The sequence below is a fragment of the Hyalella azteca genome, unplaced genomic scaffold, assembly GCF_000764305.2.
Source record: "Hyalella azteca isolate HAZT.00-mixed unplaced genomic scaffold, Hazt_2.0.2 contig17967, whole genome shotgun sequence".
NCBI classification, from domain to species: domain Eukaryota; kingdom Metazoa; phylum Arthropoda; class Malacostraca; order Amphipoda; family Hyalellidae; genus Hyalella; species Hyalella azteca.
The window spans coordinates 486,590-510,009 of record NW_025947728.1 but is presented as its reverse complement, the minus strand read 5'-3'; the positions used below and the strand labels follow the sequence as shown (position 1 = coordinate 510,009).

At 37.6% G+C, this 23,420-nt stretch overlaps 1 protein-coding gene across 1 annotated transcript in view; it reads right to left on the bottom strand.

The window, feature by feature from the left end:
• Positions 1-754: 754 nt before the first annotated feature.
• LOC108673427 (inter-alpha-trypsin inhibitor heavy chain H3) overlaps positions 755-23,420 on the bottom strand; it is a 66,238-nt gene continuing 43,572 nt past the window's right edge. The window contains exons 4-19 of the mRNA XM_018161253.2: positions 23,114-23,230; positions 21,593-21,731; positions 19,697-19,814; positions 16,600-16,748; positions 15,170-15,346; positions 12,985-13,118; positions 12,538-12,742; positions 10,536-10,703; positions 10,119-10,202; positions 9,449-9,752; positions 9,062-9,175; positions 6,822-6,973; positions 5,539-6,587; positions 3,610-3,782; positions 2,981-3,071; positions 755-2,544 (exon numbers count right to left, since the gene is read on the bottom strand). Coding sequence (XP_018016742.1) covers positions 2,343-2,544; positions 2,981-3,071; positions 3,610-3,782; positions 5,539-6,587; positions 6,822-6,973; positions 9,062-9,175; positions 9,449-9,752; positions 10,119-10,202; positions 10,536-10,703; positions 12,538-12,742; positions 12,985-13,118; positions 15,170-15,346; positions 16,600-16,748; positions 19,697-19,814; positions 21,593-21,731; positions 23,114-23,230 — 3,376 coding nt within the window. The 3' untranslated portion in view covers positions 755-2,342. The remainder of the gene's footprint in view (positions 2,545-2,980; positions 3,072-3,609; positions 3,783-5,538; positions 6,588-6,821; positions 6,974-9,061; positions 9,176-9,448; positions 9,753-10,118; positions 10,203-10,535; positions 10,704-12,537; positions 12,743-12,984; positions 13,119-15,169; positions 15,347-16,599; positions 16,749-19,696; positions 19,815-21,592; positions 21,732-23,113; positions 23,231-23,420) is intronic.

Here is a 23,420-nt window from a genome sequence, read left to right as displayed (position 1 = left end):
ACCTCAACTAATTTTTTATGTAGTACACCGTTGAAATTTTTCAAATGAAAGTGTCATTTTCTTCCGAAAGTTTTCCTCTAAATCATTAGAAACCAGAATGTGTTCCACTTCCACAATTTTGCGCAACCCTTGCCTCTTCTGTTACAGATTCTAAATCTCATCCTGAAAGACAATTAACTAGAATCTGAACTCAACATCTTTAATGATGATTTAAATGTCATTATGATGATTGCAAGAGCCCATGAGCAGATTTTGCTATCAAATTAGCACGTTAACTCTCATTGAGACTATAATGACCACTGCGGCTCGTTTAATGAGCCTAGCATCTAATCAACCCTGGCATTAATACTTCCGTGTTGATAACTGTAGAAATACTGACATTATTATCAATGTTGTGATAATGAGTTTTAAGGAATAGCAAAAACTCTCGCCTTATTTTGGCGAAATACGTCTCGTTTTTGGCAGGTTTACTCATTTCAAAAGGGCTTGTGTTTGGCAGGTTAACTCATTTCAAAAATTTTATATATATAATTAAGAATATATCTCTAATAGGCCTTACTGTAAGAATATTGCTAGGAATATGTCTCAGGAGTACAAGTAATCATCTAAATTTCTAATTTTACAGCAATTTCAGACCACGGCCCTTTTGAATCTCAGATAATTGTCAACACGCCGTGTTCTACTGAACACACGCCGTGTGCACTGAACAGTTTATTTAGCTTCTAAAGGGATATGAATTAAAAAATTTGTAAAGAAAAGAAACTAAGTTTTTTATTTAATAAAAATTGTGAATGGCTCTGTTATCCTTATTTACATCGCATGTCAAATACTTGGAAACTACGTAAATTGCCTTAAGCGATTTTCTAAGCTTAGTATTCCGAGACGTTGGAGACAAACATTTTATGCTACATCAACCAACATCTGTCGGAATACTACCAGACTAAATAAAAAAGCGTACGGATCCGCTATTAATCAAGACCCAAACTGGCATGGAAACAAAGGTAGAGTATTATTTTCTTGATATGCTCCCTCTACTAGTCGAGAGTTTTGATGGTTTTCCGACATCGCCATGATTCCGCAGTATCTCTACTAATCATTTACCTATATACGTATAACTTATTATTGTATAGTCTATGATCATTGTCGTAATATTTAAAACATTTATTGGATTGAGAAAACAGGGAACAATTAAGTATGCAGTAAACTATTCAAATTAAAAGATATGCTTAACATTAAAGAACAAACATTTACTTTAACACTATTTACATAGAGAAAAAATGTTACAATTGGTGTCAGGTTAACAGAGTCGTACAATAGATGCTCTCCTTCGTAACAAATGATGAACTCTTTGAAATGTTATCATTTCTTGGTGACAATGAAAACTCAAATCATAACCATCACACTGCCCCGGGAATGATATACTTGTACCTCCTGTATGACGGTAAATCATATGGCATTTACTGATATGAAGACAAATACTGTGGGTAATACAAATGGTCCTGTTACATGTTAAAGACTGTAATCAAGGTTAATTGTATTTATTGAGCGCGGTTTGGTAAATAAGAAGGATATGAATGTCTTTATAGTTACAGTTTTCCGGGACACGTCCACGATAATTCAGAGAACTACCGACAAAAAACTACCGTTACAATTGCTGTAGTACTATTATTATTAGAAAAAAAATCAGGTTACCATGACACTGGCTATTATGCAATATCATTCAGTAACGGATGAATAGTTAGGTTTAATTACATTTGCCCCAATCTTCAATAAATTATTAGTGGAAGGGAAAGAGCATGAATTTTTTTCATAGTGAATCAAACATTTGTCGGGTTATGACATTGCGAGGATGGCTGACCACCGGTGACATATAAACTGATATCAATCAGTTGATCAATCTCAGAACACGCAATGTGAACATTTCGATGATTTTTAGAATGTGTGAAGAAGTTAACTTTTCACAACTTTGCATTTAAATTCTATGGGATAATCTTTTTTGTGGAACACGTTAGACCACATGGCAGACGCTGTTTGAAATTTCTTGAGAATATAAATAATTGAATGAGCAGATTTCTTGAAAATTAGGATATCACATCAAATAAATAAGGAAAGCAGATAACGATATACTATAATCCATTTCTTTTTTAATATCCACAATTATCAAAACCAGATATTTAATTCCTGTTCATGCGGTAATATTCAGCACTGCAGACAGGGTACGGTGTATGCAGGCGGAGGGCGGGTGCGCAGACAACTGCTTGGCCTGCTCCCGTACTGAGAACTCAAATAATACTTTACGCCTCATTCAACCGAGATACTTTAATCCTTTTATATCTATACATTCAGCACTGCAGACACGGTACGGTGTACTCAGACGCAGGGTGGGTAAGCAGGCCTCTGCCTTCGTTGTCCACGTACAGGCACGGTACATGAACTTTGTGCAGCAGAGACCGCCGATGCTCGACATTAGCACGAACTTCTGATATCCTCGCGCCTCCGCCACCGTCCTCCCCGACGTGGAGAACCAACAACTCTACGGAGGCCCTATGACAGATTTAAGCCGAATAAATCAGTTTTGTATATTAATTTTGTGTTAAGTAGAAATGTATCGATGCGACGAAAACGATGTTTCATTTACTGATTTATAAACCGAGCGGTGCGAAATAGAGATAATTTCGAGTCATCAAGGTATTCATGAAATTATAATAATAGTATTCAAAATAGTAATTCAAATAACCCAGTTAGGCAAGAAGTTCAATACCGAAGAATTTTGAAGAAACTACAAAAAAATGCTGTAATAAATTTCATTATATATAATATTTAAACAATTTAACGATGGCTTTCATTATATTTCATCTAATTAATATCAATAAATAAATGCACTCATGACTGAATTGGTTAAAAAAAATTCATGAATGATGGTCACAGATGAATGTAATTAATTTTCATGCAATCAGATGGAAAACAAGCCAAAACTCACTCATTCGGACCAGGCTGCATGTTTAGCTGGGAGGACCGCCGACTTGGGGACGTTGATTGCTTTAATGTTACCGTTTTAAAAGCAAACTGACCTGCAGAAATTAAGAAAATGAGTTTAGCATTGAAATGAAGTTAATAATAATTATTGTGAGAAGTAGAGGTGAATGAAAATATTACTAACCATTCACTGAGCCGGTACGGTTTCATATCTTGAGTATCTAAATCTGTCCAAAATTAGAAAACATATTTACATAGAAAACAAATCCACAAACTGAACACCAATTGCTAATGATCAGCGCGAAGAGATAATTTTCATATATAAACTGGCCATCTATTGCCAGCAAGGTACAACCATTGCCTACAACACAATTTAATGAAATATACTTCTTTTTAAATTTAATTTCACGCAAATAATATTTTAGTTACTAATTTAAATTCAATAATTTAAACACGTCATTACAACAGGTAATTGCCAGTTGCTGCTTACCAATGATGCCTGTGGTGAGAGGCGACAGGACATTTTGTTAATTTAAATTTAATTACATTTTCCTCAGATAATATTTAGTTATTAACTTAAATTCAATAAGTTAAAAACATCATTACAACAGGTAATGGCAAGTTGCTGCTTACCAATGATGCCGGTGGTGAGAGGCGACAGGACGTTCTGCTCCTCAACGTAGAAGCCGAGGAAGTGTTGGTCGTGTCTGTTCTTGGTGCGCGTGATGGTAAAGTGCACCTCCAGGTCTCCCATCATGATATTCAACTTTCGGTTGTTCCGAACCCTGAATACGACGTTATCAAACCTGCAACAGCATCAGTCTGTGGTGTGAATAGTTGAATAAGGTTCGCTGGGAGCAAAATCACACTGAAATCCATAAAGTGATTCAAATAACCAAGTTGGACAAAAGGTTCAATTCGAAAGAATGCTGAAGAAGTATGCAAAATAACATTGATTTAAGTGAATTTAGTCTCAAGGAGTCATGGTTTCAACTGAGAATGAAAAATTTTCTCGAAAAATGAAAAGTGAAGCATCTTGACAGTTAGTTTTAGAAGTATCGAAAACTGGTAACAATCATATCATTATGTAATTGTTATCAATTGGGTAATAGTAGGACAACATGGGGCAGCGCCCCCCCCTCCCTTTTTTTAAACTAAAATTTTGATGAAGTTTTAATTGATACGAGGTGGTTCTTTGTATTTTTTAAAGGTACAACTAATGAGGAATGTATGATGTGAATTAGACGCCTATATGTTGATTCAATTTTTAATGAAACACTATTTTGTAAAAAGTGTCAAAATGGGCCCATTGCCTCACCCCTGGGGCAATGGGCCCAAGGGTTTGGGGCAAGGCTCCCACCCGTGGTCCCTTTACCACAAATGCATATTTTTCGTTTAAAAATGAAAAAAAACAACACTTTACAGTTAAAAATAAGGAAATGTAATAAAAAATAGGACATTAACTCATTTATCAACAAATCAAAAAATCATATCATTAACTTGAAAAAAATATACTCTTGGCTTATAAAATCTATCACTGACGTGAAGAAAAATATTTCATTGACATAAAAATATACATCCTTGACTTGAAAAATATATCCTTGCGATAAAAAATTCGTCCTTGACATGAAAAAATGTATCCTTGACTAGAAAAAATATATTTAGTTGATCAGAAAAAAACTTCGTTCTAGTTTCGTCCATAATCCAGATATTACGTGCAGAGAATTCGTACCTAATCGTGATTTCAGCCAACACCATAAAAACTCATCAACTTTTGGCTCATTGGTGTTGGCTGGAATCAACTTTTGGCAAGGCAAGAGTCAATAATTCGATAAGGGGTCATAAATAAGCATAAATAGAAACTAAACCTGCTGCCTTGAGGCGGCAAATCAAATAATCATGCAATTTGAAGTGTAATTTGTAATTCAAAAAGCTAGTCATAGTTTGAAAAGGTCATTGAGACAAATCTTATGATGTATAACACAAGACTTCACCATGGGCGATTTGCCCCGTGACACGCGTAGGCCCGTTGCCTCACTAGGTATCATTTCAATTTATATCGTGTCAACATTTTATTTTAAAAGCTAATAGTCTGAACTTGATCTCAAAATTTTCCCTATAAATATTACTGTGAAAATATAATTCACAGTAATTTCAAAAGCTTCATCTACAGTAATCGAAAAAAAATTTATTTAGCAGCAACAAAATTTTTATCTGGACTAAAACAGTTATTCACAAATAAGTTAATAACGCAAACACTTGGCAAAACGTAAATCCGTACACTTCATCACAGTGAAACTGTCGACCGGCGGTAGAGAACACGGACCAATATCTGCCATACTTAGCGAGAAACCCTCTATGGTCCCATGACCCGCAGTGGGCTCGCTGCCCCATGTTACCCTATAACCTATACGGATTATGAAATATATCGTTCAAAGCATCTCTTGCGGCAGAAATTTATGCTAACGTACGAACCCACTCATGCTAGGACCATTCCATGCTAAAATCTCTCGTTACTAGTATGCAAGCAACATTCACAACCTTTAAGATAAACAGACTCACCTTCTTCCTGATATTTCGTCCCACGTCAACTCCTGTTGACACTTTTCAACTAAGTAATCCAGAATTTTTGAGTCCTCGTCTTCAATATCGTTGTCGATAGAAGTCGAAATGTGCCGCGACATCACAGGAGAATCTGTTCGTTTATAGTGAATTTCCCCGTCAGAATAAATACTTCCTGCTTGATCATCTTCTTCGACTGAAAACTTGGCCGCATTAAGTGAATTTTTACGCTGATTTTTGTTCGGAATATGGCTTTCAGAACCCAGCTTGCCATCAAAGCGAGTGTTAATCTCATTTCTAAGCTTAAAAAGCTCTTCGTCGTTCTCGGGTTCCTCGCCTAGCTTTTCTAACACTGAAGTGAAGTTCCAAGCCCGAGAAACCATTGACGGACTGAAATAATGGAAGTGTTCAGGCACAACTGCTTCTGGATGTTCATTGTTACCAGCTGTAGGATGAACGTGTTGAGCCTTTCGTCCTTCGGATAAACGTGTTGAGCCTTTCGGAGGTTGTGAATTGCTATCCGAGGAATGAGGATGAAGCTCGAGTACTGAAATGGGTGGAGAACGATCGGTCAGCGGAGAATGTCGATCAAGTTCTGGCGTGGAAAGGGGTTCATGTTTGTTGTTCGTATGCAAGAGTGGACTGCGATTTGGGGAATAAAATTGATCGTGCTGATGCCTAGTAAAATGGGGATGGATTTCCAATTCGTCGAAATCTCCTTGCTCATCAGTCTTTGAAAAATGCGAGTCAAGTGCTGCGGCAAATTGCAACTGTGGGTGGCGATGCTCAGAAATATGTCGAGGACGGTCAACGAGGGATGATATTTTTTCATTGTGATATGCATTGGCGAAGAGAATCTGCGGGTGAGGGTTAGCGGAATAAGTGGCCGATGGAAGTGATAGGTGGCTTCTGTGGTTTCTTTTGTGTCTGCGGTGCTGGCGACGGTGACGCCGGTTGCCTGCGTGGCGAGTTCCTCGGCCACGATTTCGGGTCCTTTGGTGACGTCGACGCCGGTCGGTAGGAGCAGGATCTGATGAGACCTCCGATACCTGGGGAGTAGTGTTCATTGCGAAAAATTATGTTATGAACTAAAAGATAGGAAAAAGTTAAAGTGATGATCTTAGAGTTGAGAAAAATTGACAGTCCTGTGATGAGAACATAGTTAAAAGAGAATTTCAAGTATTTCGGTGAAATAGTTCAATTTGGTGGGTGAAATATCATTCTTCAGGTAATGGTCAACATGATGATAGTAGCCCTTGATTGAAGGTTTCGTTGTAACTTACGGTCGCGATGGAGCCGTTACGGAGGCAGTCCACGGTGACGGTATCAGGCGTCACTGTGACGTTGACATGGCCCAGAGCAACGAAAAGTTTCGTGAAGTACGTCTTGCCTTCCGACCCCACGACCGCTGTTACCACGCCGCTCACTCGGATACCTGTAACGAAATTCTCATCATGCCTAAACTTTTCTACACGAATACGAACTCAACTAAAAACTGTATGCGTACGACGCAAATACTTGTAAAAAATATGAGAAGGAATTTACTAAGGTAACGCATAGACATTAATATAAATACTTCTGATGTGCGAAAGTATGAGGGTGATCCGGAAAGTAGTACCCGTTTGGGAATTGAACAAAAGGAAGTAAATATTAACAAATGTAAACATGTTTACTGAAAAGAACATGTATTACACTTCTTCTCTGCATAATCTCCGGACAAATTTAAGCATTTGTCGTATCGTGTCACGAGTTTTTGTATACCAGTGTCATATTACTCCGCCGCCAGTGTTTCTGGGATCGGCAATGTGTACTGCTCATCGATTTCATGACTCGTGGAGACACAATCAATGCCAATGCATATTGTGTAACATTAAAAAATTACGACGGGCAATTCCAAATCGACGGCGAGGTTTGTTGTCTACTGGCGTCATTCTACTGCACGATGATGCCAGGCCGCATACGGGTTGGATAACACAACAACTTCTCCAAAAATTCAAGTGGGAAATTTTCGACCATCCAACCTACAGTCTGGACTTGGCTCCTTCAGATTTACATCTGTTTACGAAACTCAAGGACTTCGTTGCAGTGACAAAGATTCAAAATGACGAAGAACTGAAAGAACACGTGACTGCGTATTACACTGGCGGCGGAGTAATATGACACTGGTATACAAAAACTCGTGACTCGATGCGACAAATGCTTAAATTTGTCCGGAGATTATGTAGAGAAGTAGTGTTATACATGTTCTTTTCAATACATGTTCTTGTTAATATTTACTACCTTTTGCTGAATTCCCAAACGAGTACTACTTTCGGGATGACACTTTCCAGAAATGTCATCTTGAATTAGGTGTTCCTTGATAGTAAAATATGATACCATTTCTTATAAAATTCTTCACTCGTCAATGAGTTGTTGAATAGTTATTAATATTGTAAATAGTTCTCACAGTTTTTTTTAATTCAAATGCGTCAATCAAAATTGAACATTTTATTTCTCCTAGAAATTGTTAGTTAATAATTATTAATTGTAGCCCTAAATTATATTATTATATAATAATTTTATTATTTTTAGCCCTAAATTAATAAAATTCTATACAATTATGAACTTCGTTCACAACTATGGATTTGTGGTCTTTCACCATGACTGACTGCGTAACCGACAACCAACCAAAAATGAAGGTCTTCAGAAGATTGTCCAGACCAGGGGCCATCTCGACCAGACTTATTGTCGCCAACAAACAATTCAATCGGACTTTGGGTCGTGAACAACAGATGAGACTGGGTTTGTCAGAAAATGACCAGACCTGAGGTTGTCAACAAGCTGACCAGCCTTGGAGTCTCCAACAAACTGACCATAATTGAGGTCGTCAACAAACTGACCAGCCTTGGAACCTTCGACAAACTCACTAGGCTAAAGTTCGTCAACAAGCTGACTTGCCTTGGAGTCTTCAACAAACTGACCAGAATCGGGGTCGTCAACAAACTGACCAGACTTTGGGTCGTCAACAAACTGACCAGACTTTGGGTCGTCAACAAACTGACCAGACTTTGGGTCGTCAACAAACTGACCAGACTTGAGGTCGTCAACAAGCTGACCAGCCTTGGAGTCTACAACAAACTGACCAGACTTGAGGTCGTCAACAAGCTGACCAGACTTTGAGTTTTCAACATACTTACCAGACTTGAGGTCGTCAACAAGCTGACCAGCCTTGAAGTCTTTAACAAACTGACCAGACTTGAGGTCATCAACATACTGACCCAGCCTTGGAGTTTTCAACAAACTGACCAGACTTTGGGTCGTCAACTGACCAGACTTGGGGTCGTCAACAAACAGACCATACTTTGGATTGTCAACAAATTGACCAGACTTTGGGTTGTCAACAAATTGACCAGACTTTGGGTGGTCAACAAATTGACCAGACTTGGGGTCGTCAACAAACAGACCAACTTTGGGTTGTCAACAAATTGACCATACTTTGGGTTGTCAATAAACAGACCAGTCTTGGGGTCGTCAACAAACTGACCAGACTTTGGGTCGTTAATGACGCTGAGGATATCGCCATGTTGGCCATGGACGTCAAAGCAGAGTGGGAAGACGAGGCCTGGAACCTGAACTACGAAGTGGGGGTCGTTGTCGACTGCACACGAAATAGATAGATAAATTAAATAGATTAAGATCATCGTGGCAATAGATTACAAAAATTCGAATGGAAAAATAATTTATTTGCTTCATTTTGCCGCCCATTATAGTTTCGGAATTAGGAATAGAGAAATATTTTTTGGACTTAGGGAACAAACCTCATATTTGGTAGCACTATTATCAATGCAATAAAGTTCTAAGTGCAGATTCAAAAGGATACGAATAAGAAAAGTTGAACAAATTCTACTATTTTCACATTCAGAAGCCGTACCAAAAGAGAAACGCCGATTCTGCGTGGCGCCAAGAGAGGCTATGAGGCCAGACGGCAGCGAGGCAGCGAGATCCTCTTTGCTGAGCAGCGTCACGTCCCCGGCGGAGTGGGGCAGAGCTCTGCCCCCAGACTCCCCACCGTCGTGGGGATGCAGGGGTAGGGGGCGGGGAGGCAGTGGGGGAGACCTCGCGGTGGTTGTCTCCGAGGATGGTTCGTCGTTGACTGCATCGTCGCTGTCGTCGTCGTTGTCAGGAGACGACGAAGGGTGCATGGCAAGCCCCGTGAACTTCGTCACGAAGCCATTCTAAAAATTTTACGACGCATAAGAATATGGATCGAAATGGACAGCAATAATATTTGTAAGTATTCGTTTAGAAACATATTAGAGTTTAACGGATTCATGAAAAATGTTGCAGTCATAAATAAACTACACGAATACAACATTATTCTACTTAACAAGCAAGAGTTGACAGAGGACAATATCACGTCCATGTTCATTTTTGAGGACCTATTTTCTATAAGAAAACATGTATGAGTTTGAGCAAGGCAATGATGACCTAACTAAATGAATGTATAAATGAGCATTTTAGATTTTTTTGGAATTATCTCAGTAAAATTACATTTGGTAATAAATATGAATGAAAAATTGTGAGAAGGAATAAGGGTTAACCATGAGGGCGATGTGCAGAGCTCTGGCGCGCATTTCGCTGCGCAGGTTTGGGTCCTCCACAACATCCTGCGAGTCCAGGAGATCCTGCAGGGCAGGCAAACATTATAGTGTTAACAACATGGTAAGCTAATTTATTACCTGGTAAAAATGATGATTAACTTCTATCTTGAAATATTTATTAAAATCGCAAAGTTATTTTCTGAACACTAATTTTATTCTGTATCGTCTGCTAAAAATATTCACTCGTACTGTAGGTCAAGCAGGTCGTACCTGCACTGCAAGGTAGGCCCACACGCACTGCAGGTCAAGCAGGTCGTACCTGCACTGCAAGGTAGGCCCACACGCACTGCAGGTCAAGCAGGTCGTACCTGCACTGCAAGGTAGGCCCACACGCACTGCAGGTCAAGCAGGTCGTACCTGCACTGCAAGGTAGGCCCACACGCGCTGCAGGTCGGGGTTGGGGGGAGTCGGGGGGGAGGAGTGGCGGCGGGAGACTTTCAAAGTCACGGGACCGTCGGCCCCCGCCCCCTCTATGGACGGGTCCAAAATGTCCTCCTCAGAAGCGAGCTGGCCCGCGAAGACGATCTGTAAATAATTTATTTATCAATTTCGCTGAAAATTATTTTTTAATTTCACATGTCACAACTGTTCTTTATCGAAAATTTTTTGTAAATTTCAGAGGTAGTTCCTCCCACAGTCATCTTCAAAAAAGTTGAACACCTTCCATTGTGGCTTGCACGATGTCTGGCCCGCAGAAAATACAAGCAAAATTTGCAATTGCGATTTCGATGGTCAATATTGAGCTAACATGCGTCCAGGTCATATAATGGTTAAAAATTATAATGGTTATAATGGTTTAAACTTTTGCAAAACAAACAGTATGTTACGCTTTCATATTAAGGCAGTCTTATTTAAACGCCTACTGTCAATGACGTATTGGTCGCCAATCGGCAGCTAATGCACTTAACTCGCCGCTCGTCCATTAAAACCGTTTAATATGAGGAAAAAATAACAAAGAACTCAAGTTTCGGTTAACACATAACAACTACAAAGCTGCTTCGATATCGGTAGAAAATTCCCCTTCAGTTTTGTTTATGGAATTGATCGTTTTAATAAAAGACTTTGAAGGCATTTACTTACATTTCAAGTACTTTAGTGAATAGTATGTAATTATTTATATGTTAGTATCAGAAGGCAGAATAGGCTTGTTTCAACACGGGTGGTTAATGGCCAGAGAATTCGTCAATTTAATTTTTTTTTTTCAGGGACGAACAATATTCTTCAGATGACATTAGTTGATCGAAATGCAGGTTCAAGGGAGTATTATCACTTTATTAACGACGTTTCGAATGTAACAACATTCATTTTCAAGTTACAGGAAGCATTGAATACAGAAATTTTGATGGAAATAAGTACATGATACAAGTAAATAGGATACAACACGAAAATTTGGAACCATGAAAATAATTCCATTGGAATTATTTTCATGGTTCCAAATTTTCGTGTTGTATCCTATTTACTTGTATCATGTACTTATTTCCATCAAAATTTCTGTATTCAATGCTTCCTGTAACTTGAAAATGAATGTTGTTACATTCGAAACGTCGTTAATAAAGTGATAATACTCCCTTGAACCTGCATTTCGATCAACTAATGTCATCTGAAGAATATTGTTCGTCCCTGAAAAAAAAATTAAATTGACGAATTCTCTGGCCATTAACCACCCGTGTTGAAACAAATTATTTATATCTGACCTTTAGGATAGATCACCCGAGCAAGGTCATATATTTTTATAAATGATTAACCCTTCTCTTCGATAATATGCAGTTTTTGTACTGCGACATCCTCTGCACGTTGGATGTCGCATCCCGTGGTTTAGACTCGTATCGCATCTTACGTACATATAGGAAATATTATTTTAACTTGGAAAAATTAATCCGCAGACTTTCCCATAACTGAAATTTATCCTTTAATAAAGTTCTAGGTTGCATTGAACCACATGTGTGAATTACGAAAAATCAAGTAAAGTGATAACCCTTTGATTTAGAGAATTTGCTCAAGTTTAAATACCAAAATGGTAATAAAATCCCCCCCTACAGTTGAAAAATGATTATTGGTTTAGGTTCTCTGGTTCATTTCATTGTTCTCGGAATTAAGGGAGTCTTGTGAATCACTCGAGCTGGATGAACATTTGACATATTCCCCAGCTTTTCATCTTTAAATATCATGGGAAGTAGGGTGATCTGTAATTAATAATAATGATAAATCGAATATTTCCAGTTTTATCACGTGTTCCAAGCCTATAAATGACAATTTGTTCGATGTTCAATTATTAAAACGGCGTTCTAGAATTCTAGAAACCCTCGAGTCTGAAACTGAACCTGAAACACCAACTGAAAACAATCCACGACCACCAGACCTCGTCACCAGCGTAGTAGGTGTCCTGCCCCAGCTTGACAAGCGACGATTGGTTGAGTTGTCCCTCTGGGAAGCGTATGGCGACGTCAGAAAGCAGCGGCCGCGACACCTCGTCGAAGAAATCCTTGATCTGTTCTGCGGCGGTGCTGCGGTCGGTGATGCGCCGCGCAGTGCCGGTGTTGTCGGCGCAAATCTGGCGCAGGAACCTGCGCATCAATTGCATCGAGCGGTATGAACCATGGAACAATATCAAGATCAAGGATATGTATTTATATTACGACGCAGCTCAAGTAAGAATAGTTGAAATAAATAATTGTCGGTCACACCAATTGAAATATGTTACTTCTTGAAATTTTCTACTGAATTTACTTTTCTAGAATAAATCGGTGGCACCTCTAATCTATTTTTAATCTGACAGTCGATAATTAATACTTAATTTGTAACTCACTTCAGTTCAGCGTCGGGCCCAAAGGCAAGTGCAAATATAGGGAAATGGTTAACGTTGGCCTCCCTGACGTTGCGGCGGATGACGTCCGAGTTCTTCTCGCTCACCGTCGGCTTGCCGTCGGTGAGGAACACCAGCTGAACGTGAAATGATCATGAAATGAAATTCTCTTGTCTAGGCAGTGATCAACATTTTTACGACATAAATATTATCACCACTCCTTAAGTTAGTTGCCTCGCCAATGTAGCCTAAGAAAGCTCACTATTCTACAGTAATATAAATTTCCTACGTCAACATTTAATAACGTTAAAAGTGGCATTAATTTTACTTATACAAGCATGAGAACACATCGTACAGCCTATCACGGGGCACCTTATAAGTCTGGTACTATGGATAAACCAATATTATATCAGTTCCATTGCTGATCCGTACTCAGCTGGCAAAGCTGAGTATCCTATACGTATATCCTTAACCGTAACAGCTGAGTATACTATAGGACAACTGCATGGGTATCCTATATACGTACGCAGTACATCACAGTCGTATGCATACCAAAAAACATGCAGGGTTAACCTATTGAGTTGTGTTAGAGAAGTAAATTTCTGAGGTTGAGATAACTAAACAATTAAGTGTAGGAAAAAAGCTTATAAGTAGAAGATTAAGTGGATATGGCCATGCAGACGGTTGAGTGGGTTTAGAAGGATGGGTTTCACGAGGAATAAGTGGGTATGACCAGACGGTTAAGTGGGTTTAGAAGTCTTTATATTATATGATCTGGTCATGATCAGTGGTATTTAATACTTTGAACTTTATATTATATGATCTGGTCATGATCAATTGTATTTAATACTTTGAGCTCTATATTTTATGATCTGGTGCAGATCAGTAATATTTACTATTTTGAACCTATGGTCTATAAGAGCTCAGTGGTGTTTAATACTTTGAACTTAATATTAAATGATCTGAGGTAGAACAGTGTTGTTTACTACTTTGAACCTATGATCTATGAGTTCAGTGGAGCTACTTAATACTTTGAGTTTATTATCTGTTTGAATCAGTGGTATTTAATATTTCGAACCTATGATCTATAAGGGTTCAGTAATATTGAATACTTTGAGCTTATGATCTGGTGGAGATCATTAGTATTTACTATTTTGAACCAATGATCTATTAGAGTTCAGTGGTATTTATTACCTATGAGCTTATTATCAGGTGAAGATCAGCGGTATTCACTATTTTGTACATTAACTAACGGAAGAGGAGGCAGGTATTATGGTGTGGATATAAATTAACAAATGAGATGCGAAGTATCATATTTTTATAAAATTTCTTTAATTCTAAACTCGAGTCAATTCATTTGTAGATTACTATTTTTCTTTTTCTGCAATTGCAGTCAAAATTACTGAATCAACGCGTCATCTAATTAAATAACACTTATAGTGAAAAATCTATCTCATAATATAATTTCGTATTTTATCCATAAATTCTTAATTTCAAATCACACCAAATTTAAACTTAGTGCCATTGTAAATTCTACTGCGTTTTATCTGCGTGATCAACTCAACGTGGAACAATCTATATATTGATTGACAACGCGATTCACATGAGGTTTGGAAAAAGACGTGAAAAGCATATACCTGAACACGAGATATAATTGCAAACACAAGAGTGTGGTACAGAAACACGAAGGAGTTTACCTCAATTGAAAGCTAAACGTAAGCAATGAAATTGAATAATAAATGGTCAAGAATAAATGTAAAGAAGTTGAGATAAAATATTGATAAGGAGAGGTTTTATTTAATTTTCTTTTACTTTCAACGCAGCTCCTTCTAGACGTAATTTTTAGGTGACCTTTTAGAATGGGAATAAAGTCATTGTCTTGAGTCGCGTGGCTTGAAGTCATAGCGCATGAAATTCACATATATTTCTTGCCCTGTTTAAACTCGGAGCAGAGGGCTTCGACGATTGTAGCCACGGAACAGAATTTAAACCAAAATAGTACTCTATTTCGGTTTTACAAACGGTCGCCAAAAGCGACCGTTTTGCAGCATGAATTTCATTCATTAAATATATAATCCTAAAAAATGGCATGCCTGCCAAATGCCTGCTCCCTTACTGCTTCTAGCCTGCCCTGCGCTGCGCCAACCCGGCTCAAAAACTGCGTCAAATTTTAGCTGGGATGACCGACCTGGAAGGAGTCCTGAGTTTTGAAGTCATTGAGTATGGCCTTCATGGCTTCCTTGAGGTGATCCAGTTTATTGTTGTCATCCATGGAGCCTGAGATGTCGAGCACGAAGACTGTGTGCTTCGTGAGGCCGGGTAGGCCTTCGGGGGCGAAGAAAAGCACGAAATTTGTTCCTGACACCTGCACGCAGGGGATTTTGAGAACAGATTTATGCGAAACACCTCTGACAATTTGTGTCAACAGAAAGTGTTTTTCAACTCAAAATTAAACGGAATAATTAAAGATGAATTATCTTAACTTTTATTGTCGTTGGTGACCTGGAGGATTTTTAATCTGTTGTTTGAGTGATAACTGAAATATTGTTAAATGATGGAATCTATTCATACTCTTTCCATGCATCTCTCATGCAGCGATAATTTGTTTTTTTTTTTTACATTTTCAATGAGTTTTTCAAACATTTTCCGTACAGATTTCAATTATATTTAAAAATTTTCTGTGAATTTTCAGCTCATTTTCATCTATTTATCATACATTTTTATTAAATCATTACATTATTAATTCGTTTTCCATAAACTTTAAGCACGTTTTTACAGATACAATCTAACTGAAGGCATTTTAATTTCATCGAAATGCACATTTGATTTGAATCTAAAAGGAATTTAGTTTCCTTCATATTGAAAAAAAAGTTTAAAAATGATCTTTTGAAATGAATGTTCTCCATTTAAATTTGTTATAATGTTATTTCCAATATTGTTATTGATACATTAAAGGCGACTGATCGTTTCCCAGCGAAGATTAATGAAGCTCTATGTCGACGACAATGCTGGCCAAGTCCAATGATCACAGCATTCGTTCGAGTTAATTTTTCATGTTTCATGAAAACAAGAATTTCATGAGCATTCAAGTTATTTTCAAATTTACGATCAATTGTGGAGTAACGAGTCGTGATCCATAAGGTTATCCAACATCCAATAATAATATCAATATTATCTTGATTCATGTCACAAACGACTGCATGAATCGTGATGCGCCTCGTCAGAATAAGTATGTGATAACAATTTTAATTGTCATCAAATTAATAGGTTTTTTCGGCGGCAAGTAACTGTTCTCAAGTGGTCCAATTTAAGCATTTGTACCTGAAAGTCAATTGTGTTTGTTCGTTTAAAGAATATAGTATAGAACTTGATAAAAGGTGGATCACAGCACCTAGCAAGCTTTCGTAGCTCACAATATGATCAAGATATCTCCGGGATAATTTTCTTAACAAGTACACCGTTTTGTTGGCTTGCATCGTATGTAATAAAACAATAAGGTTAATTACCATCCGTCTTGAGCAAAAAGACGCGTTGTCTAAGATTGCAACCGAATAGAAATAATGAATGATAAGATTTCCTAATAACCTTCACTACAAAAATACTATTAATGTAGATTACCTGGAGTTCTCCACCATCGGGCTTGCGCTCCACGTCGTAGGAGAAGTGGAAGGGTGGCAGGTCGCGGGAGGCGCGTGTGAAGAGCGCGTCACTGGCGCTCGAGTAGGACACGAGCGCGAAGTTCGAGCCCGGGATGTGGGCCACCACAGCTGTACAAAGTGGGGACTAATATGGCTGTGGGATTGATTAGGAGGGGAAAATACAACAGACAAAATTCAGTTGGGAAAAAATGAAAACTTACGTGAATGGAAACGACGGATATGAACATTATTTATTTTCAATTTCTGAAGTTTAGGTAAAAAATTACATTCAAATTAAAAATTTTCGGAATAGTAGTCCATGAAAGAACAAGAACAGATGACGATATGAACGCGTCTTCCGGTTTCAAATCGCTAGGTCATTGATGAATTAACGATAATGTTTATCTATCCGTTGATTCATAAAATTTAGTTAGATAAAGTGATAAAACAAACTATATAATGAATAAAATTGCAACTCCTGCTGATGATGTAGAAATTTTTTACCCGAATGTCATTCCAATACAATAAGTCTATTCCAACGTAGCTTAAAAAATCTCTATAAATTGCAATAAAAAAATTCAATTTTAGTATTTTACACCTCGAACTCAACGCTCTAAAGAAGACCTACCATTCAGGAGGTTTTATAGCTTAAACTTCCAACACCGTCAAAAAATATTCAGGATTAATATTCGAAATTGATGAGGAAATTTAGATGTCTTCACTGCGGGATTGAGCTGGTCCAAAATTCCCATCTTATATCCGGTCAAATGCAAACTACTCTAAAAATTTCCCTTGCAATCAGCTTGCCAAAAAATGTACATCAGCGGGACGCAATTCTCGCGATTGGGGAATGCAAGTGTTATAGAGGGGAAGATTGAGCTTATAATTAGGGGCTGAAATACAAAAGGCAATCAGCTGCATTTATATTACACATGAGGAAGTTTAAATCGTTTGAATTATGTTAGCTCCCTTCATTTGATTGCTGAAGATTTTATCTTAGTTTCCAATGCTCCGATGTCCATTATTGTCAATAAAAATGATCAGAAATGCTATTTTATTACAAACTTTAGAGAATTTTTAAGAAAAGTCATAATTTTAAATCATGGGTAGAAATTGATGTCTAGGAATTCGAATCAAAAGTAATCATTTCAAATCAAATGGAAAAAGTACAAAATGTGTCAGTACTGTTTTTCCGTCCAATTTATGAGTTGAAAATTAATTTTTATAATATAATAGGATTAGGCATGCATGAATTATATTGGATGTATTAAATTCACAAGTTTTTAAAATATTTAAAGGCTGTAGAATGGACATCTTTGGCGTCAAATTCAAGTATTTTGATGTTAATTTAAACATAAACAAATGAAAACTTTTTGAGGGAGAATTCCGATGAAGCAAGCTGTTTAAATGTGCAAATAAAACTGCGTCGATGAATGAGAACAGTTTAATTTCGCAAGGCATAAATTAGAGGTATTTGTGAAAATGCCCACTTAAATGAAGCCTGAAATTTATTCGGTATTTCTTATTAAATGAACATTATCGACATCTTTATATAATCATGAGTTGACTCTGTAAAATGAATCATTATTGAAGAGCGATTTAATTGCAATTATTTCAAAAGAATTTATGCCCAAATCAAAGCGTTTTTTTTATTCTAGTAAGTTTTTTACTGCGTGTGTGTTTGAAACCTATAACTGTATATTAGTGGGGGCTGTTCGACCGCGCAGCCGCAATACCTATACTGTGTCGGGATAATATTTGAACCCAAAATTTAATTTTGAAAATTGGCATCGCGTCGTACAGAAGAACTACGGGTTGAATTTTTGTCCATGAAATAATTCATTTGAACGACTAAAAATATTATTGCCGCAGTTATTTATTAAATTAAATATTTTCATTCACACTGAACTCTATATATTACAATGCATTTATTGTACATTTTGTTTCAATTATCTAGCATGGACGAAAATATGTGAACACATGGGAAAATATTGCATATCGTGCAATTTAATTCACATGTTAAACTTCTAAAAATATATCCTATGTCAAGATATGAGCTTGTGTTCTAATGATTTTTCTCCCTGCTGGGTGAAAAAATGTAATTTTGCAGATTTTTTTTTTGCAGAAAATGACTAAATCGCGGGAATAAATCCCTCCGCAATTATGACTTTGCTTCATAACGAGTCCACTAGCAGAAATATATTTTTTTTTTCTGAAATAATTTGGTCGCTTCTGAAAAGCTGCCAAATTTTTCCGATCTTGATTAAAGACCGTTGTGGAGCAAGAAAAAGTCGCTCATTAAAGATATTTATACATAATTTTGCACGATTTTATGAATAAACGTTCACCATTTGTCTTTGCACTTAGTTATACTTTTGCCCTCTAAGAGCCTAGGTTGGCATTGAGACGGAATGCAGCGGTAACAGCTCGCTGAATGCCTCGATTGCCATCATTTGTCACCACGAGCAATCGGGGGACAGCTTTGAAAGTCTTCATCCGATAGCTGCCATCAGGACTAAGCCGCGCACTAACAGGGAACTCTACGGAGATTCTCTCCAATATTGGGGATTCATGCTCGCCATTTGATAAATGCTAACTTTTTGAAAAATACACGATGAATTTGTTACAACTATTTTAGTCTGTGTTGTGAGTTAAAAAGTTTTTTTAATAATGAATGCGAGTCGTCACGGTTATTCAGCATGACATTTAAAATAAAATTTAACGACTTATTTAAGATGATGATTAAGTATATACAATTTGGGTAACTGCCTAAGAAAATGCGCTATAAGCTTAATAAATTAATTAAAGGTGTGAAATTTGATACGAGTTTCTAATTTTGATATTAGTAGTAGAACTTTCTTGGCATCACGCTCAGAAAAATTGAGTAAACCATCTAGCATTCGCTTGATTTACATACCGACACTCCCAATTTTCAATAACTATAATCGATACTAATTTCGATATTAGTACCTAGTAGAACTTTCTTGGCATCGCGCTCAGAAAAATTGAGGGAACCTTCTAGCATTATCTTGATTTACATACTCACACTCCCAATTTGTAATAACTATAATCGATACCTGCCGCAGAATCGAGGGCCTGGCTGGAGGAGGCGTTGCTCGGCACGGAAAGGAGTTTGGCGAATGCCAGAGGCTCGACCTCCTTAACCATGAGACTCAGCGAAACTTCGACGACTCGCTGTAAAATAAATGCTATTAACTCTCAACTTTCCTTGCGAGCAAATTCTACCTGACTTCAAAATCCTCCCTATTACCATAATTTTAAACAAGCCGTTCACGGTCTCGCAGCTAAATTTCCAAATTCCTGCTTAAAATCTAATGAAATGAAATGAATAATTTTTATGGACGTTAAACTCGAATTTTATTAACTTTATCAACGCCGTCAAAAAACCCTCTTGGAGTTTGAGGATGGCAAAAGGCTCGACCTCCACGACCACGAAACTCAGCGAAACTTCGTCAACGTTCAGCAAAATGAAGCGTCCTCAAGAACTTTTACGCTTACTGATTGAATCTCACAGGAACGTCAGCGAGATATTGGATTTCTTCTAGGTTGGTCAGGCAAGCTTTAAGAGCTGGGTGTAAAAATTAGACGTCACTTCTGCAGCGGCACTAAAATAAAGTGAGGAGATCGGGAACTTGGAAATAAATGATCCTGTAGGAGTTGAAAATGGCAACGCATTTAGCGTCGCTTCAGAAGAATTATTGATCCTATACTATTTGATGTGAAAATCGGAAAATTGCAGGAAGTTGAATTAGCAATTTTAGAAATTTATACATCGATTTATATGTATTTGTATCCTACAACTCGAACGGATGAGCATTTTCCAGAATGTGTAATTAGCGTATTCAATGTCCTTATCAACTGACAGATTTAAATCTTTTAATTGAGTAAAACAGGATATGAGTAATGACCAATGAACATAACCAATAGCACCTATAAATCCATGTATGAGAAAATACTAACTTTCCTAGAAAACAATATTATTATTTCTAATAAAAAAGAATGTGCAAACAATCATACATTGACTGCTGTAAATATGCCTATTGCAAATAAATCGGACCACCTCAAAGCAGTTCTAGTCAGGAGAAACGCCAATATATTGAGCAAAATATTTCATTACAATTTTTTTTTGCTTCTGCATAAAGGAAATTGAAATCTACAAGACTGGGGGGGGGGGCATAGTAACATTTTTCAGTCGAAACTGGAAGCTATAAAGCATAAATTTTTTTAATCAGTTTTTCATGACCAATCTGCGTTGCGTATAATCTTATTGAATTCAAAGCATAAGCAAGTAAAAAAAATCTCGGACAAGAATGACAAATGTTAATCAGTGTTAAAATTTCACTGAGTAATACATAAATAATAGTGAAACACATGCCTTCAATGTTTTCAGTTATGGTTATTCATATGAGAACATAGAATAAATTTGAACAATATTGAAGCAGAAAGATAACAACACTCCTTTCAAGTCACAAATCTCTATACAATGTAGAACTCGTAAGAATGTACTCGAAATTTCAATTTGACTAATTGAGAATTAAGATGGTCCCTCATAGCATTTGATTCGGATGAACAATCCTGCGACGGGGATGAGTACAAGCTTGTAGGGGTGTAGGCGCTCTTGTTCCTCTTCAGAACTCCCTGGTGGTACAAACCTGCACCGGTGGGAAGAAAAAGGTTGGGGCGTAGGCGCCCTTTTGTTCCTCTTCAGAACTTCCATGTGGGTACTAACCTGGGACGGTTGGAAGAAAAAGGTTGGGGCGTAGGCACCAGTGTTACTCCTCAGAACTTCCATGTGGGTACAAACCTGGGACGGTGTGAAGAAAAAAATTGGCGTGTAGGCGCCCTTGTTCCTCTTCAGAACTTCCTGGTGGTACAAACCTGGGACGGTGGGAAGAAAAAAGTTGGGGTGTAGGCACCCTTGTTCCTCTTCAGAACTTCCTGGTGGTACAAACCTGGGACGGTGGGAAGAAAAAGGTTGGGTTGTAGGCACCTTTGTTCCTCTTCAGAACTTCCTCGTATGTGAGGTAGAACTTCACCTCAGACTTGCCAGCCACGGTAGCAGTTGCACGAAACCGTTGCAGTCCACCCTCACTGTAAAAACGAATAACAATTTCTCAAATTCAATTTAACCAATTAAAAAAATTACGTTTTGTCCTGGATCGTCTGGAAAAGACATGCTCAAAACCTTTGAAGCCAACTTTATTGCAATCGTTTGGCGCCCTAGAAAAATTCACCCTAATTCAGACTTAAGTCTAGAGCTAACTCTGTCCAAAGTGACTAGCACTCACACTGATGACTTAAATGACTAGCGCACATCTATCGTAAGTTACTGATGTTAACTCTATAGCTAAAGTAACTAACAATAACTCTGAACAATGTGACTAAAGATAACTTTGAGTAATGCGAATAACAATTACTCTGACTAAAGCCACTAACGATAAATATGACGGAAGTGATTAACGTTTACGATGTCCCTTATATGCAAGGTCATGGTAAACAGGTTCCTAAAATCTATTTCAAGAAAGTTTTGCCAAAAAAACACCTACTGGGTTAAAGTTATCAATGAAGAATTTCTTAATTTAACTGTTATTAGCACCGAAAATTTCTGTCTTCAAAATTAGACTGCCAGCATAAGTGTCTTCAAAAATTCGCCAAGCTCTTTTCGTAAAAACACAAAACTAATTTTTAAGTCGCTGCAGCAGCTTCATTTGTGAGGGAAGAAGCCATTATTGGGAATAAAGTCAGCTCGCAAAAAGTCAGTAGAAAACACTGAGACCAAGGTTAGGAGGAGATCACAAAACACTGCGCAACAGACATCACATCAATTGACATTTTTACAAGGTTAGGCTACCTTCACTCTATCACATATCTTAGGAACAGGAGCTTAGACAATAAAATAGTTGTGAGGGAACAAACGGCTTTTCGTTGGTTTATGTTCGGCCGCCCCTGATTAGCGAATAACTTTAATTAGGGTCGTAAACTGCTGCCGTATACGCAAAGTTACTGCGTCGTAGCAAGTATATGTGCATCAAGTAAGGACAGCAAGCAGTGAAGGAATTTGCATCATGCAATACTCGGTTCTTATTATCGTCGGACGGACGCGATTGCCATCTCAATCATTGGAATGCAAGACTAGTTTATGTTCTTCAGGGATTATTATAAAGAGTGCTTTAGACTTTAGTTTAAGTACTACGATTTTGATGGTAATTTTTGGCCCTAGAAAATAATGTTCTGATTTGATACTGGATTCAGATCAAATTTGAAATTCTAATTTGAAAATTGAATTAGTGGTATAGTTAGAAATGGATGCACTTTATTCCTATGGCCTGTAGCACCATTTCGATTAGATAACAGATCAATTAACGATAAAAAGACCTGAGACCCACAAATATTTTCTGGCGGCACAGTTAAGTGATTTTTTATCGATGTTTGGACGAAGTTTTGGAGGGAAGTTTTAGGCGAAGTTTTCTTACCGTTTACGGATGGAAAAATAATTGGCGAGTGAAGCCTCGGGCTGCGTGCTCCCGATGCGCTTGCTGCGACGCCCGCGCTTCTGCACGGAACTCGTGTGATTCCTGCCGCCGACATCGCTGCGAAAAGCGGTCGGAAAACGATAAATTATTTGATCAATGATATTGATGTCGGAAAATTATGAGATTAGTGACAGCGACACGGAAAGTGATAATATAAAAATGATTATCCATGATTATCTATTGATTATCTTTGAATAAATTAAAATAAATAAGAAACCGAATCTGTCTATAGTATCGAACAAATTAA